General features: G+C 37.0%; 1 protein-coding gene across 1 annotated transcript; it reads left to right on the top strand.

The window, feature by feature from the left end:
• Nucleotides 1–1791: 1791 nt before the first annotated feature.
• atp1b3a (ATPase Na+/K+ transporting subunit beta 3a) lies at nucleotides 1792–18879 on the top strand. The gene is given in 8 exon segments (XM_051874026.1): nucleotides 1792–2122; nucleotides 8468–8596; nucleotides 8705–8803; nucleotides 8897–8940; nucleotides 8942–9085; nucleotides 10552–10602; nucleotides 12974–13060; nucleotides 17736–18879. Coding segments are annotated over 8 exon segments (837 nt in total). The 5' UTR covers nucleotides 1792–2007; the 3' UTR covers nucleotides 17904–18879.
• The last annotated feature ends 319 nt before the right edge of the window (nucleotides 18880–19198 follow it).

The raw sequence follows: 19198 nt of genomic DNA, 5'->3' as shown, positions 1-19198 counted from the left end.
TGAAATGGTTGATTTTATTTAAGTAACCTCAAATAACAAATGTAGGATGTTAAACTGTTTAGCTGATGAATTTTAGCTTTAAATTCATAATTCATCCCATTGAACAAATTCTTCTTTTTGTGTTACATAAGTCATGTGTACTGAGGTCATCACTAATTAACAGCCTCATTACAGCTCAGCTGTGCTCAGAAAGCAGAAGAAAATGAGAAGTGGGAATAGCATTCCTTTTGCAGTTCTTTTCTTTACAGTTCCCTTTCCCCCCTCTTCATTCTCATTAGAGATTTAGCCTACCTCATTGTCTCTTACCTGTGTTTAAGGGGTTGTTACTACTTTCAGGTACTGGTCGATTTAGTACAGGTTTGTGAATATCCACTTATCAGCCAAGTACAAAAGATTTCAGTGCACTGGTTTTTAAACCTTTCCAACTTGTTATTAGGAATAAACCATATTCATAAATGTTATCTATCTTGCCAAAGGCCTGGTTTCACAGTTAGTTAAATTAGGACATTTAAAGTAGCTTTTAAAAACGTGCCATAGAAAAAAATGTGTGCATCTTAAGACAAAACAATGGCATTGACATATTTTAAGATATATCAATGAAGGTTTCAGTTAAGACAGCTCAAACATGCATTTTAGTCTGGGACTAGGCTTAAGCCTCGTCTGTGAAACCAAGAATAAATGTCCTAATTTAATTAAAATAATGTCATTTATTACTCACCCTCATGTCGTTCCACACCCGTAAGACCTTCGTTAATCTTCGGAACACAAATTAAGATATTTTTGTTGAAATCCGATGGCTCAGTGAGGCCTCCATAGCCAGCAACGACATTTCCTCTCTCAAGATCCATAAAGGTACTAAAAATATATTTAAATCAGTTCATGTGAGTACAGTGGCTCAATATTAATATCATAAAGCGACGAGAATATTTTTGGTGCGCCAAAAAAAAAAACAAAGTAGCCTAACAACTTATATAGCGATGGCCGATTTCAAAACACTGCTTCAGGAAGCTTCGGAGAGTTATGAATCAGCGTATCGAATCATGATTCAGATCGCGTGTCAAACCGCCAAACTGCTGAAATCACGTGACTTTGGCACTCCGAACCGCTGATTCATTACGCTCCGAAGCTTTCTGACGCAGTGTTTTGAAATCGGCCATCACTATATAAGTCATTATTTACCAAAAATATTCTCGTCGCTTTATAATATTAATATTGAGCCACTGTACTCACATGAACTGATTTAAATATGTTTTTAGTACATTAATGGATCTTGAGAGAGGAAATGTCATTGCTGGCTATGGAGGCCTCATTGAGCCATCGGATTTAATCAAAAATATCTTAATTTGTGTTCCGAAGATTAACAAAGGTCTTACGGGTGTGGAACGCCATGAGGATGAGTAATAAATGACATTATTTTCATTTTTGGGTGAACTAACCCTTTAAGGCTTACTCCTGGCTTAAGCCAAGTTCTGTCTGTGACACACCACCCTTACGAAAAATGGTTCTTGTAGTTATTCCATGGTAACCAGGAATAAAAATGGTTTTACTATGAGAAAACCATGGTTAATTTTCGTAAGGGCAGGCCCAAGAGTATTTTTATGAATATCTTGTAAAAGCATGGTATATGAATATGGTAGCCTAATCATTCAGTACCATGATATTATCATCTGATACGATATAGCATGCATTACAAATACAGACCAACGATCATCAGGATTCTCCGGTAAAAAAGTCTCAATCAATTTGTAGTAATTCTACGGTTGCAATGTTTACGCATGCGCAAAACAGCTGCCCCTTCGTTCCCTCCCCCACAACATAACGTGCTGCTGTCAGTCCGGTTTGTTGTACCAGTTTGGAATCAAGAACATAGCAGCACATTTGGAGACGTCACAGGACAGAGGTTCTTCGCTCCTTCATCAGGGCATCAGCCCACTGAATTCAGCCTCATCACACAGGTCGCATCACACACACAGCGTCTTTTTCCATCAGCTGCGCCTAAATTACAGCATGTCTAAAAAGAGCGAAAAACCAGTGGAGGGCAAAGAGCCCGAAAGCAGCTGGAAAGACGTGATCTACAATCCAAGAACTGGACAATTCTTCGGTCGGACTGCAAGAAATTGGGGTGAGTTGACACGAACCCTACCAACGGCGTCATTCATGCTCTTGATGAAATGCGCAGTTTACATAAATAATCAAGGTAGATTTTATGACAGAAATAAACTGTTGAACTACAAGCTTAAAACACGAAGACCCCCTAGGATCACGAATGAAGACTAGTGTGCAATGAAAATGACGAAAGCGATCGTTATCTTAGGCATTCCGACATCTTAATGTCATCAACTCGTTCACTGATGACATCAGTGGCATTTTAATGTCTTCTCATCTCATCTCTCTGCGTTTTGAATTATCTACAGTGTAAATATGTTGCTCAATGCTCAACATCTTCAGGTCGTAGCAGATTCTCACGGGTAAAACTCAAAATGATCTAACGTTAAACATGTTGAATCAATATTTGTTACAAAATTATGTTAGAAATTTTTTTTTTTTACAAATATAAATGATACAAAAATTAGAAGCGGCAGCTGCTCTTTAATGTCAGTATTTTTAAGACAATATTTTTTAGGTTTTAAAATGGAACGAAACCACCATTGGCCATGTTTCGCAGTCAAAATTCACTGAATGAAAAAGGAGCGTGTGCTGACTGCTGACGCTAATAAACATCATTAGACTCTGGCTCAGTGGCAAAATAAGCTTTTTCACTCCAGACTGCAGTATGGGTTTAATCTACGTACATGTGTTTATTTATCAAAGCAAGGGTCGTTTACACTATTTAGCTACCGAACACATTTGTGCGCTGATATAAATAATTTTGTCCTTAAAAATAACTGGATCGTCAGAAACTCTCATAATTGACATACTGTGTTCATTGCTTAACGAGAGAAAGGCTAGTGTCATTAACCTTCTCTTGTCCTTATTGACCTAAGGCCTATTATGCCTAGTCAATTCAACGGATTATCTTGACGATACCAGTGCGCGTCTAAATGATTAAAAGTCTACAGGAATTAAACGCTTTCAGTCGGTCAAAATAATGACCCCGATTCAAAAACCCATTCATTTTCGTTCGTTTTGAAGATAGACCTAAATGGCAACGTCAGAGCGCTCGGAAACATCAAAGTGGCGTTGCTGAGTGCTGTGACGTCGGCTGGCCTGTGGGGAATCTTCCCGTTTTCGCGCCTCACTAAACCTTCTGTTCGAATGACACCTTCAATTTTTTTAACAGGCAAAAAAGGTCAACTGCTGAATGGGATTGTAACATTATTTTACTACAAGTGAATATATATGAAATAAATGACTGAATTATTTTCACATTTTTAAAAAAATCTTTATTATCTCTAAATGAATGCTTTAGCGGAAAAAAAGATCGATATGCCGCTCAGACCCGCTCTCGCCAGATCCTCGAGCAATGCCAGTGTGTCATTCTCAAAAAAAAAAAAAAAAAAAAAAAAAACAGTTCAAACTATTTTATATAGATCCAGATTACAGACCTCTCATTAGCAGAGCTGTATAAGCGTAAATCTGCTTTATTCAGAGAAACTTCGCAGCTGAACACATGTATTCAAGACGAAAATTAAATTGTGTTATTTAATATTTTTTAATCTAATTTTATATAATATAATATATAATCATGTTAAGATGAAATATTCTTAACACGTTTCTAAGGCCGCACAGAGAAAGTGTTTTTTTTTTTTTTTTTTGCGTACATGTGGTTTGTTCCTACATTAGTTTTTTTTTGTAAATTTAGAATAAATTTTAGTACGAAAGTTTTTTTGTGAATCGTGATTTGTTCGTGAAAACATTGGTACACAGATTTCATGCACAAATTTGTGCATACGCTTAGTAGGGCTGGGTATCGATCGATGTCCCAGTTCGATTCGATTTCGATTTTCAAGGCCTCAATTCGATTCGATTTTCGATTCGATTTCGATTCTCGATTCGATTTTCAAATTTGATTTTCAAATTTTTTTTTTTATTCAATGAATCCAATACATTTTCACTGGCCCCACCACAAAAAAATAATAAATGAATAAAACAGTTATTGTTTTTGACCCATGTATAGCCTACCTATAGGCTATTGTAATAAATAAGGTTATGACACCCAATATTTTAGATACCAGTGAAATCTAACAATTCTCGATTCCATTTGAGACCACAGCTAAAACTACTAATATAAATTTCAAAGATTATTAAAGACAAGTAAATAGTCATTAATAAAAAAGAACAAATAATTAAACTACACGCAATAGCACAAATAAATGTATATAAACTTCACTGTACAAAATAAATAAAGGTTAATCCTTATTAAAGTTACAAAAACATTATTCAGTGAAGATCGGAGTGATTTTCTCTTTAGTTTGATTAACATTAAAACAGACAGCTTCTGGAATTTTAGGTGGCTGTCACTTTAAAACTAATGCACTGATACATACAATAATGACACGCATGCGTTCTTTCTCTACTGCTTACCATAACCGTAACCGACTATATTTACCGAGATACTCGCAAAGGCGGAGATTTTGAGATAAATTTGTGTGAATTTGTCCGTTTAGACGCAAGGAGAGGTGAAAGGGAATTAATTTTCTTATTTGCACGTTGTCTGAGGCGCACAGCTCTGAGCTCTTCGGGTGTGTGTGACGCGCACACAAAACTTCTCACACAGCGCGAGTTCTCTTTCACTTGAATTCTTAAATGGGCAAAGCTTGAAAACGCGTGCAAATGATAAACTTTAATGATCATGCAGCGCTGGCCCGATCTGGAAACTGACAGTTCCTTCAACTGTCCGGAACGTCTTTCACGCTGAAAGACGCAGACACCGGCCCCGCTGTAATAAATAAGGGGATGACATCTAGTGGAGAAGACTAGTAATAAGATTAACGTCAATCAGATATTACGTCCAATGTTTGTGGAAATAAATACGGAAAAAATCGATACGTGGCTTTTGAAAATCGATATCATATCAACCACAATTTAAAAAACGATTAATCGAAAAATCGATTTTTTTGCCCAGCCCTAACGCTTAGTGAATAAGACCCATTGTTTTGCTTGTGCTTCAGCTCTGCTTTTCTGCATGGATGAATGTGGTAGGATGCACCGGTGTACACACTAGCCATGTTTCCATCCAAATTTGCGAATTTAACTTGTGCACAAAATTAGAATATCACATAAAAAATATTTGCGAATGAAGCAGCGTTTCAATCCAGTGAGTTGAAGAGAACAAAATAGTCACGCTGCATTCAGACGGGGCGTAACGCTTCTCATTTACTTTGAATGGGTGACGTCATGCGTTGCCGAACTGAATTGTGGGTTCCGTCGCGTCGCTTCACTCGCGTTGCTTGTGGCAGAAGTTGAAGATTTCTCAGCTTTTCAAGCGCCAATGCAGGCGTCAGCCAATCAGATCGCTTTATGCAAACACCCTAGAGCAGTCGCTAGCCAATTGCGTTCATGCAACACTGGAAAGTAATGTGATTGGCTGTTATCACTATAATGGTCACGTCAACAAGCTTCAGACACGCCCTCCATCAAGCGTTAACGCCGACGCCCCGAGTGAATGCAGCGTTACTTTGAATGGGTGACGTCATGCGTTGCCGATCTAAATTGTGGGTTCCGTCGCATCGCTTCACTCGCGTTGCAAGCGGCAGAAGTTGAAGATTTCTCAACCTTTCAAGCGCCAACGCAGGCTTCAGCCAATCAGATCGCCTTATGCAAACACTCTAGAGCAGTCACTAGCCAATTGCGTTCATGCAACACCGGAAAGTAATGTGATTGACTGTTATAACTATAACGGTCACGTCAACACAAGCTTCAGACACGCCATCCGTCAAGCGTTAACGCCGACGCCCCGTGTGAATGCAGCGTCACTTCCTGATAAACTGGTGCTAAATATCACTAAAAGTAGAAGCCACTGTATATAATAATTTTCATATATAAAAAATTACTTGCTTCTCTGAGCATGCAGACAAAATGCAATAAACGTGTTATCTTGCTTTTAGAGGCAGATGCTGCTGTTTAGCCCAAAGTATAGTTCACGTTTTACACGTACGTGAGGGTCAGCGTACAGTGTGCGTGATGCAAATTTCGTCATCAGAAGAATACGCACGTACGTGCACCGCCGGATTTTTGTAACTGCACGTACTTGTACGCGCAGGTCGCACATGCGTGTTTATTAATTAATTTATTTTTTTGCAGTAATTACTTTATCCACAAAGTAGCAACCTTGCCCTGGGGTCGTCGATTCACAAAGTAGTCAAAGAAAAATTGTATAAACAGAACAGACCAGAACTGCGCATGCGTCGAATGAAGTATACTTTTCAAGGTTTGTGCGTTTGACTGTGCGCGTACACTAGTGTACGCGTAAAAAAAAAGAATTATACCCCGGGCTTTGGGGAACGCAGTCGTGTAAAACAGTTCTGGGAGGGAATTATAGGGTTTCCGCGCGGTCTTAAAAAATAATATTATCTAATTGAATAATCCCTGATTTATTTAAAGCTGTAATGAATAATATTCACAAAGATACAGACGTATGTGGTCTTTGTGAAAGCGAATCTTTCTCACCTGTCGTCTCACATAAGTGCCAAAAACCTGGCAAAGTGATTACGCAAGATGGATGAATGTCCAAATAAAAAGTATGATATGCCTGATAGCACAAAAAAGAATTAATAAAAGCGCTGTATACCACAAACTCAATTCGGTACTGACACACGGACCGATGTCAGACTGGCTGTGGATTCTGTGCATGCGTTTGCTGCCTGTCAGCGCATGAGTATACCGAAATGTGTTATATTTCTAGGCTTATTGCCCTTGAACAGTCAAATTCACACATAATTATGCCTAAATGTCCATATTGGCAGTTATGTCTTGAGTGAACAAGTTTGGGACGTGTATCAGTATTGGATCCGTGCATTAGGTCTTAAAGTGAAAGCAACCTAATATCTGCGATGTGCTATCCCAAAATGTGCATAAAAATAGGTGGATTGAAACATAGCTAATAATAAAGGACATCTTACTGGTCACATAAATAACGATTTATTTAGCTGGGTCCTTTGAACGCTAAGGATGGTCCCAATACAGTGGTGCAGAGATGACGTCAAAACCCGGAAGACTAATTCGCCACTGGTTCCCTCCAAATTTTCCTATGGGGTTTTAAAATCTGGCTTTTCAATTTATGAGTAAAATAAAGCCTGTAGTAAACACTTTGACGTTTTGTTACTACAATGTGATGAGTGTATAGACTTAAACCCCAAGTGTTTTTATCTAGTTACTTATTAGAAACATCAACCAGTTCACTAAAAAGAAATCTGATTCGTTCACGAACCGGACATCACTAATTCACTCATTCTATCCACGCATTTCGAGGCCATATCTGAAGGAGCCTTTGAATTGGGACAGCCTTTGTCATGCTGCTGTGACACATCTGGCCTTTCGAACGCAGCCTTCGAAGGATGAAGCCTCTGAATTTGGACACAGCTTTTGTTTTTACAGCTGGTGTCTTCCTGGAGGTTTGCTGCTTTGAATGATCTGTGGGAAATTTTTTTAGTTCACTGTGACAACAAACTTTTAGCTTTACGCCACTCACACCAAGCGCTACAGTAGTCAGAGCTACTTTTCACTTAGTAGGAATATGATGTGACACTCACAGGCGACTGACCTATGTATGCAATTTCCCATGAAATCCATCCATACAGCCTAAAATATAAATGAGTCAAAATTTGTTAAGAGGTAATAATGGAACAGCAGTTTTAAAAAGTGATTTTTCACTATTATTTACAACAGGATCTGCATTTCTCATGGGTTTAAAAGATTTGTGTTATAAGAGACAATTAAAACAACTTTGTGCATCAAAACCACACCTTTCCTGGTGAAAAAAAAAAAAAAAAAAAAGATCTTGATTGTCAAATGTCGATGAATTTACGACAGCTCAATGTAATATTTTTGACAGTCTCTGAGTAACATGTAGTTTATTTATAATAAGTATAAGTATATAAGTATATGATAAATAAGTATAATGAACTATGCAAAAAGCATTTCGAAACATCTCCAGCATGTTTTATAATCACGTCCATCAAAAACGTAGGCTGGCTCTCATAATTTTTTTTTTTTTAAACAAAAAAAAAGTTAAGTAGTGTAGCTTTAATTGACTGAAATTGACCAATCAGAATTAAGTATCTCAGAGAGAGCACTAAATTGAAAATGGATAAGCTAGTAATGCATGCTGTCAGATTAAAATGAGCTCTATATGAAAACCCAGCAAAATGTTATGCATTGGTTGGTTCTGTTATGAATGCATTGGTTGGTTATGTTTATTTTATATCGTTTAAATGTATGTAATCTATTACTTAAAGCTTTTTAGTAGGGGTCTAATCAATTCAGTTCTTCCTAGCAATAAATGATTTTCAAAGGTACTGTCTTTCAGGCCTCATCCTCCTCTTTTACTTGGTCTTCTATGGCTTCTTGGCTGCCATGTTTGTTTTCACTATGTGGGCGATGCTTCAGATGCTGAATGACGACACGCCAAAGTATCAAGATCGGGTCGCGTCCCCAGGTGAGTTACAAAAAGAAGAATAAAAGTACTCTTTGCTGTACATATTTCTCAGTTATGAATTTTTCTTTTTTAAAAAGGTCTAATAATATACTTTTTTCTTTTTTGCAGGGTTGGTTATCAGGCCAAACACTTTGAATATAGTTTTTAACAGATCAGAATCTCTTGAATATGGCCAGTACGTCCAGCATCTGGAATCGTTTCTGCATCGTGAGTGCTCTTTTTTTTTTTAATCATTTCTCATCTGGTTGCATATACTATAGTCTTGTATATTTATAGTTTGTCTGTTTTTACCCTTTCCAGAGTATAATGACTCAGAGCAAGCCAAAAATGACTTGTGTATGGCAGGGTCAGTACTCTGAGCAGGATGAAGAACCTCAGAAGAAGGTGTGCCAGTTTAGGAGGAGTTTACTCCACCATTGCTCCGGGATGGAGGACACTACTTTCGGCTATGCTAAAGGACAGCCGTGCGTTATTGTCAAGATGAATAGGGTAAGTAACCCTACATACATTACCATTCAGAAGTTTGGGAGTCAATAAGATTTTTTCATAAGTACGAGTTTTGAATACAGAATATCATTAATCCAAAGTCTATTTGTGGAAGCCAATGAACCTTCCTTGGAAAATCAGATGGTTAAAGTTGCAATATGTAAGCAAACCAAATTTAGGAAAAACCCAACCTATTCAGCAGTTTTTTTCAAGTCAGCATTGAATAATATTGAAAGCCAAGTTACATCTGTCTATTTGGTCTATGCATTAAAACCCATATGGAGAATCTGAAAGTGGATTTTAACATTTTGAAACAGACCAATTTTTGCAAAAATTCCTCCATGTGATCTCGAAAAGCCCAACCTGCATCTGGATTTAGCAAGAAACCAAAATCAAAAACTCATCCGAATGATTATCACCAGCAATTTCTGGATATAACAGCAATATTCCCACACCATATCCCAATATACACAGATGGATCTAAATCTGGAAATCAAGGGGCAGCAGATTTTGCTACAAATCAACTGCATCAGGGTATATGCATCCCTGACCAAAGTTCAGTTTTCACTGGAGAGGCAAACACTCTATTATTGGCATTGAAGTTCATTTCACAACAGGATTTTTTAAATAACTGATTCCAAATCATGTCTTGAAGCATTGGAATCTATGAAAACCAAAAAAACAACTAACTAACAATTAACAACAAAACAACTAACAATTGTGAAGATTTGAATCAAATTGTAATCTCTTGAATCAAAGAATTGGGTCCCACTTTATATTAGGTGGCCTTAACTACGATTTAAATTACTTACATTTAAATTAAACATTTGATACAATGCACTTATTGAGTACATGCATGTTTTTACATTGTACTTATATTTAAAAAATTACCTGCATGTAATTACATCTGTAATTAATTTCTGTAATTACATTTATAATTACACTGTTGACCCATCCCTTACACCTTAAATCTACCCATACCACCAAAACTGTCCCTAACCTTACCCGTATCCTACCTCAATAGCAGCAGAAGTGTTTTGCAATACAATATGAACACAATAAGTACATTGTACTTATTTTTTTAAGTAAGTACATAGTAGTTAAGGCCACCTAATATAAGGTGGGACCAATAATTATAATATAATATAATTTTCTGCTGGTAGAAACTGGCGTGGCATTAAGAAAGAAAGAAAGAAAGACTGGAGTAATGGCTGCTAAAAATTCAGCTTTGCCATCACATTACATTTTAAAATATATTGAAATAAACCTTTCAAAAATATTAAACCCCAAACATTTGAATGGTGCTGTATACAAAATATTTCATTCCAAATGAATAATGCATTATTAAATTATTTTCTTCAAGAGTAAAACTGGCACGTAACATTAATATTTCAAAATGGCTGGGTATTTATATCCACTTACTGATTGAGGGTGAATCAGGCTGATTTTGTGTTATTCTTAACCCTCAGGTCATTGGTCTTAAGCCGGCTGGAGATCCATACATCAACTGCACAACAAAGGTAACAATTGTAAACCTGTTTAATATGAGTGTAGATTAAAGAATTTAATTTACATTTCTGATATTAAGATATAGTAGACTATACAAGATCATAAAAAAAATGTATAAGTTTGTATCCGTGGTGTTTTTTGTGGTTTAAAGCTGTAATTTATAAGAGAAATTTAGCAAATGGAACTAAAAAAGCACAAATGCCTCAACACAAACCTTGTCCTAAGAGATGATCACATACTGGCTGTTTCTCAGTGTAATCACAGTTAAAGAACTAAAACAGGTTCATACTTGATCTGCAAATGACCTCCCTGTTAAGTCTTGGTTTCTCCCACAATTGTTCTCATCTACCAAATCATTTTCCTTAATCATTATTGCTTTTGGTTTGCTCACTCCAAGCTACAGTGAAGGTAAAAATCACATGGCCAACGATAACGTAAGATGCCAGCAAAGCAGAGGTCTGATTGGTCTCCACACAACTCTCACCCTTTTAAGGTGTTTAATTGCTCTGCAAAACAGCCACTGTTGGAGCAGAACCTGTTGGGTGTTTGTAATTGTCAGTGTTTCTTGCAGTTTTCTTATGGATTTCAGCTTTAAAGGTTTGATTTATATGTTGTTATGTCTCCTGCTTGGATTTCTAAATGTTAGTCCATCCTCTCTCAAGAGTGTTTTTTTTTTCATGTCTCAATTGCATGCTGCCAGTTGAGCTCCTTAGTAAAGTGATGGGTAAGATCACTGTATGTATGGTCTCTCTCATTCACCTGGTCGTTCGCTACCAATGTGATTGAGCATGTCTCTTATATGCTGTCATTCCTTACTTCAAAATTTCTGCAAGCCTCAACATAGAAATAACACCTTGTCAGAATTAGGGATGCACAGATATGTTAAATGTTATCTAAAATATAATAAAATGAATTAAAAATAAACCACTAAAAACTAAGATCAGTAATTTTAAATGTTACAGGTGAGTTTAGGGAACATTTTATTGTACAGTATGAAATTTGCTAAAGATTACACGTAACTGTTATTATATTATTAGTGTTTTAAAGATTAACTTTAAGTGAGCATTAGATGGTGGCAAAGGTAATCTAAATGTAAAATAGAGGAAATTATGTGCACAATTAAATACCTAATATCAACCGATATCTTGCCGATATCTTGTGCATCCCTAATCAGAATCAATTAATTGTCCATTCTTGCAATATTTTCTTAGATGAGTTGCTAATGCTACTTTTGATCAAGATGGATGGCTAATACTAGGACAAATTCTTATTCATTTAGCATGGCAAAGCAGCAGCATGACTTATTTTCTCCAAAGCAACAGTCTGCTTTGTCTGTCTTCTGCCGGGAAACATTATGCACTGCATTCAAATGTATTATTGCACTGCAGCTGCTTTATTTCATATGGATGATTTATATTAGTGTTACAACTATACTCCTGGGCAAAAAAAAGGGCCAAGGCAAAAATGGCAAACTATTTAGTGGTCTTTTAATGGTCTTAACCATTTTATTCACAAATCACTGGTCATGAAATTGGCACGATTTGCATAAATGCTGTAAATGAAGTAACTCGGCACGGAATATCCTTCCCCTTTTTCTTTAAATGTTTAAGCCGTGTGGTTAAACAGCTTCAAACAGTTCATGAGTAGTTGAAAAATGTCTCCCAGTTCGTTTGAGTTTAATGTGAGTCCAAATATTCACTATAGGGTTCAAATCTGGATTCTGACCAGGCCAAAACATGAGGCTGATGGACTTGTTCTCAAGCCACTTCTTGGTTGTCTTTGCAGTTTGGACAGGAGCATTGTCTTGTTGAAAAATAACATCTGACCATTCCTCTTTAGATAACAACTTTTAAAGTGTTGGAAGCAAGATATTCTGCAATATTCTCCTGTACTTCAAAGCATTAAAGCATTACTTCACAGTGAAGTAGCTCACCCAATACCAGCAGCTAAAAAGGCTCCCCACACCTCTTCCTCCATGGTTCAATGTGATGCATTTATAATTATATTTCTCAGCAGATTTTTGAAGATACCGCTCTGGAGAATCACCATGCAACATGTTTCATTGTTTTCCCACACATTCACACACAACTTCCTATATTCTGCCAAAAACTTCACTCTGTCTTTGATGTTTTTCTGAGACAGCAATGGCTTTTTAAGTAATGCATTTGCTTAAATTTTGTTAATTTCCTGACCAATAATTTGTGATTAAGACAATTAAAAGCTTAGTGTTTAGCAATTTTTGTTTCCCCCACCCCCCTCCTTTTTTTTTTTTTTTTTTTTTTTGTTTGCCCAGGAGTGTACATCAAAGGGCATCATCCACTTTCACCCAATGACAGTCTGTTGTGTTCAATTGTCTGACGGTATTTTCTTGCTTTTCTTCAGAGTGATAAACCTCTTCAGATGCAGTATTTCCCCCATGAGGGGACTATTGATAGGATGTACTTCCCTTACTATGGGAAAAAGACACATGTAAGTATGGCACTCAGCACATGCTTAAAGGAATATTCCAGGTTCAATAGAAGTTGAGCTCAATCAACTGTATTTGTAGCATAATGTTGTTTACTACTAAAGAATTCCAGTAGTCCTTTTCTTAAAAAAAAAAAAAAATGTATGCATTACAGTGAGGCACATAAAATGGAAGGGAACTGGGGTAAATCCATTAATGTTAAAATATTTCAATTATATGATAAGGTAAAAAAAAAAAAAAAAACAATGTATTAACATGATTTTTGTGTGAAAAGAAATCGCCTTTTCTGTGTATCTAATTGTACAACTTTGATGCCATAATGCAATGCCATAAACCCAAAAATAGTCATTTACAGAAGTTTTAATAGAAGAATTCATGTGCCTTTTAAAAGTGCTTTTATAAAATAAGCTTCACATTTCTGCTTTTAAATCTTCCAAAATTGGCCCTATATGTTACAGTTACATGCAGAATATGATCTTTTGATGACAAATATAACAGTGAGGCAACTTAAACAATGTAGACAACAATTCTTTGAACAGGGTGACAAAGCAGGGAAGCTCTTGTCTCACCAAGCTCAGATGACTAGTGCTTCAAAGTGGATTTCCAGAGTTAGATCAGCAACAGGTGAACTGATATCAGATCAAGTTGGGATTAATTCTATCTTTTCAGATTATTATGCTACTTTGTATACTTCAGAGAACTCCCCAAATCTCTCAGCGAGCTTTGTTTTTCTCAATTTATTAACCTTCCCTAAAATTGATGGAAGTCTTGCTAGAAGTTTGGGTAACCCAGTCATTGAGCTAGAGATATTAGAGTCCATTAAATCTATGCAATCTGTAAAGTCTTCTGGCCCTGATGGCTTTACAGCTGAATTTTACAAATCTTTTGCTTCCTTGTTGACCCCCACCTTGACAAGGCTATACAATGATTCTTTTACAACAGGCTGCCTTCCTCCAACCTTATCCGAGGCTTCTATCTCTCTGCTCCTTAAAAAAGATAAGGACCCCACTTCTTGTGGCAGTTATAGGCCAATATCACTCCTCAATGTTGATTTTAAAATTTTGGCCAAAGTTTTATGTTCTCGCCTTCAGATGGTGCTGCCGTCTTTAATCTCCCATGATCGGACAGGTTTCACACCAGGGAGACATTCATTTTTTAATACTAGGAAGCTTCTTAATTTTCTTTTCTCACCCCCATCTGATTCACCGGAAATCATACTGTCTTTGGATGCTGAAAAAGCATTCGACAGGGTAGAATGGGATTACCTTTTTTTTGTTTTGGACAAATTTGGATTTGATTCTAACTTTATCTCTTGGATTCGGCTTCTTTATTCATCCCCTGTCGCCTCTGTGCTAACTAATGGCTTGCGGTCACCCCTCTTTTCTCTTCACTGTGGGACACTTCAGGGTTGCCCTCTTTCCCCTTTACTCTTTAATCTTGCTATAGAGCCTCTTGCTCTCTGGCTTCGTAGCCACAATGGTTTTGAGGGAATTTCGCGTTTCGGTTTAGTTCATAAACTTTCTCTTTATGCTGATGATCTTTTATTGTACATTTCAAATCCTACCTCTTCCTTGCCTATTATTTTGGACATCCTTGATGAATTTGGCCACTTATCTGGTTACAAGATAAACTTGCAAAAAAGTGAACTTTTTTTTGTTAATGCTCAGGCCAAAAAGCTCTCATACTCTTTTTCCCTTCAAGATTGCTCTAGGTGGATTCAAATGTCTTGTTTTTTTTTTTTTTCACCAATTCTTATAATAATTTATTTGTTAAGAATTTTTAACCACTTGTTGATAAAACCAAATTAGATATGTCCAGATTGGCCTTGCTCCCTTTATCCCTTGTTGGTCGCATTAATCTTGTTAAAATGGTTACTTTGCCCAAATTCCTTTGTCTTTTTCAACATATTCCAATTTGTATTAACAAGTCTTTTTTCACTAAATTTGATGGCACTCTGTGTTCATTTCTATGGGCAAACAAGCCAGCACGTCTCAAAATCAATTCTTCAACTTCCTAAGTTTAAAGAAGGCCTGGCACTTCCTAACTTTTAACAATATTACTGGGCTTGTAATATTAATCAGATTCTTTACTGGAACAGCTCTATCCATGCTGAAACCTGCCCCTCTTGGGCCCACATAGAGATTGCATCATCAAAAAGCTCTTTGTATTCTGTTATTTGCTTCCTTTAGCTATAACCAAAATCTCAACCAATCCAGTTGTCACTAGCACTATTAAAATCTGGGTCCAATTCAGGAAACATTTCGGTTTGCATAGAGCTTCTATCTACACACCTATTTTCACTTGGTCAATCAACGGTCTTGCATTTGGTCAATCAACGGTCTTGTTACGCTCTGTGACCTTTATGTAGATGGGGTATTTACATCTTTCTCATTTTTGTCTACCAAATACAATCTGCCCAGTAGTCATTTGTTTCGTTTTTTTCAGGTCAGACACTTTGTTCAAAAGTTATTCCCCCACTTCCCCAATCGCCCTCCTGAATGCCCCCTTGATCAATTTCTTACCTTAAAAACAGGTTAGAAACATTCTATTTCAGTTAATAAGTACCCTTATTGTAGACCCTACTGTTTCCCTTAAAGTGTCCTGGGAGCAAGACTTAGGAGTCTCTATTACTGATGAACAATGGAGTGGCATCCTGAATCTTGTTCACTCTTCATCAATATGTTCCAGGCATGGTCTTTTGCAATGTAAGGTTCTCCGGAGCCCATCTTACTAATGCCCGATTGGACATATTTTTCCCTGACAGGAGTGATGCTTGTAATCGTTGTAAACAGATTCCTGCTGATCACCTCCATATATTTTGGAGCTGCCCCCAGTTAGCAGACTTTTGGTTAAATGTTTTTGATACGCTTAAAAATGCTCTTAGCATAGACCTGGACCCCGACCCATTGACAGCCATCTTTGGCATTTCCTCAAGATCTGACTTAACTGCATCATTTCGTCGGGTTATTGCATTTACTACAGTTTTAGCTAGACAAGCCATTCTTCTTAAGTGGAAACACGTTGCCCCCCATCACACGATAGGTGGATCCAAGAATTTTTTTGCTGTATAAGACTTGAGAAGCTAAGATGTTCACTTTCTGGATCCCTCAAATCTTGTCATAAGACTTGGACACCTTTCTTAGACTATATTAAAGGTTTGCCCTGTTCTCCTAATGTTGGTAGGGATGAACTGTAATTAAATCCTAGCAACAACTAATTGAAAGAAGAAAGATTCATATTGGAGAGAGAAAATTATTATTATTTTATGTTTTGATTGATTTATTGTTATTATCGTCTGTTTCTATTTTTCTGATTATTTTTATTTTATTTTACTTCATTTTATTTATTTATTTATTTTTTCACCTTGAATGTAGGGTGTGAGCTACTTAGAAGTTTGAATAGGGGAGGGAGGGGTGGGGGAGGGTTTCAATATGAGACAATCTGTATTCTTTTTTTTTCCTTCTCTTTTTGATTTAATAAATGTACAGCTATGTTTTGTCTTGTTAAATACCAATAAAAAAGATTGGGACAAAATTGGCCCTATTAACGTCTTACCGTAACCTGTTTTTTTTTTTTTTTTTAAGAAAAAAATTCTGTTAAAAGGTAGGGTAGGCAGTTTTTTTCATAATCACTTTTTGTTATTCTGGTTGAAACTCTCTTTACATCCTGATGGCAGTCAATGACAGAAGTGGTCTAAATATAAAAAAATGCACATATATCATCTATGGAAGTCTCGGGACCAAAAATGTTCGTCCAATAATTGCATTCGGTTTGAATGCAATGATACAATGTCCTACCTGCCTGTCAGCATATGTATTTCCATACCTCCATGCACCCTGCTTGCGCAGACATCACATGTCATCAGCACGTTTAGTAAGGCTATGCAGAGTTCTGGACAGATGGTCATTGAGTGCCACAAACGAACAGCAGCCACCTTTTAAGGCCCCAATATACTCACAGCGAGGTCCTTTTTCATTCTTCGCTTAGGGGCAAAACAAAATATGTGACCAGCGATATACTGTTAGCGAACATTCAGACGCCGCCTACGCTGCTGAGAGTGGCGTTTAGATGAATATGTAAATATGTGCTGTGCGCTTTCCTGTCAGTAACAAAATAACTTGTTATTGAGATGTTTTTGAATTTGCCAAAAACATCTGTTATTGAATTTGCCATGTTGTAACCATAATTTAGAGACGGCAGCCCTTGGCTTTCTACTTGGAGCTAATCATGTCCTCAGACTCGGATTTATGCGTTTCTGTGTCAACACTATCAACTCCAGAATGAATCTGCTGCAGTCAGGTGGTACAATTAAGTGCTCTGTAAATTGTTTACGTTCATTATTATTGTAATGTTATGTGCTTTGAAACATAAGGTAATTTAACGGCGCCTCTTATGACGCTTTCCTGAATCTGCTCTGGCTGTGCGCGACCTGACACATTGTTCATGTGTTTTGGAGAGTGCTCTGAAGGGAGGGTGGGATCTTATGACTTTAAAGCTAGGTTGCTATTGCTAGCCGCTCCAAAATTGCCTACCCTACCTTTAATTACGAGTTTAACTTTTATTATACCTAGAATATTCCTGTAAAGATTTTATGATGCAATAAGATGACATTTCTCTCAGTGTGTAGTGAATTGCACACCGTTTGACCTCTGTTTTTCTGTCTCTGCTCATCAACAGAAGGGTTACGTTCAGCCTCTGGTTGCTGTAAAGCTGTTGCTTAAGAAGGAAGACTACAACAGTGAGTTGATTGTTGAGTGCAAGGTAGAGGGCTCCAACCTCAAGAACAACGACGAGCGTGACAAGTTTCTTGGCCGTGTCACCTTTCGGGTCCTGGTGACCGAATAAAGCTGTTGCTGGTACGGACGCTAAAGGGGAACTTGCACTACTTTTTCCCTGTTGTCCCTCCAGTGTATGTCCTGCTGGTCCTCAGCAGGTCTAAAGGACCTAATTTAACATTCCACAGACAGGCATGACTGATTGATTTTTGTTAATAAATCCCCCTGTTTAGTCTCCTGCCTAGAACCTACTCCTGCTGAAGACGTAAGCGTCTCTGAACGTTTAATTGTATTTTAACCCTAGGCCTCGCATTCCCTAGATGTTTTGAATTCTTTAACGTCATTATGTTGTACCCTTAAAGGGATTTTGTTTACATTGTACTTGATGAAACGGGTTAGTCGCTATCTTAATCCTTGGTTGGTGTTTTTTGTGTTTGTGTTGCTCTGTGTGAATATATTTAATGATCGTATTGTCATATTGCTGTAAGAATTATGTTGAAAAAGTGGTATTATTTGACACATTTTTGAAATATGAAATACGGAAGGAGCCAAATTTGTAACCTAAATGATATTCATAACCTCTGCATGGATCCTCATTCATGCAGATGCCTTAAGAACCATTTGACACCTTGGTAAAAATGCTATTTTGACAAATAAAAAGAAAAGCACAAGTAAGTAGTGGTTGTAGACGGTCTGTTATATCCCGAATGTACCACATGATGGCGTTAAGACACAATGTTGTCCAATGTTGTCTAAGGTTTAAAAAAAATATATAGATATATAAACCTGTCTTTTTCTAGCTTCTTCAAAATTACAACAATTGTGCTGAGTAGCAATTTGTTTAGAATATACAAGCATGATTGTATTTACATTTGAACTCATTCTCTTTCTGTACTGAAACATGCATACAGTGCCATATGTCGTACTTGTTTAACTTAACTATGTCACAGTGCTCAACCAAACATAGCACTGTCTATTCCTGCCAGCAGCTATCAATAAATCTGCGGTCTGCGTCAACTGATTAGTTGACCACATTTAGTCACAGAGACGGGAATCTGCTTCAGTCTGTACATAGTCGGTCTTTTAAGCTGGCCACTGTATCAAAGTCATCTGTGAAAGTTTAGTATACACTTGTCCACCTTTTGCATTAATACTAGTGCTTATGGGAAGTATATAATAGTCAAGCCACTTATTTAGGCCAGGAGACTTTAAATTGGGGCCACGAGGGGGTCCATGGAAAATTGAGACAACAAAACCAAACTTGTCAACATGGTAATTTAAGACAAATATAACATTTATTATAATTATTATTATTACTGCTTAATTTTGCGTTCTAATAGCTGCACTGTATACTTTCATGATTTA

Source organism: Ctenopharyngodon idella, chromosome 2 (assembly GCF_019924925.1).
Source record: "Ctenopharyngodon idella isolate HZGC_01 chromosome 2, HZGC01, whole genome shotgun sequence".
Lineage (NCBI taxonomy): Eukaryota > Metazoa > Chordata > Actinopteri > Cypriniformes > Xenocyprididae > Ctenopharyngodon > Ctenopharyngodon idella.
This window is presented reverse-complemented; position numbering and strand designations above follow the sequence as displayed.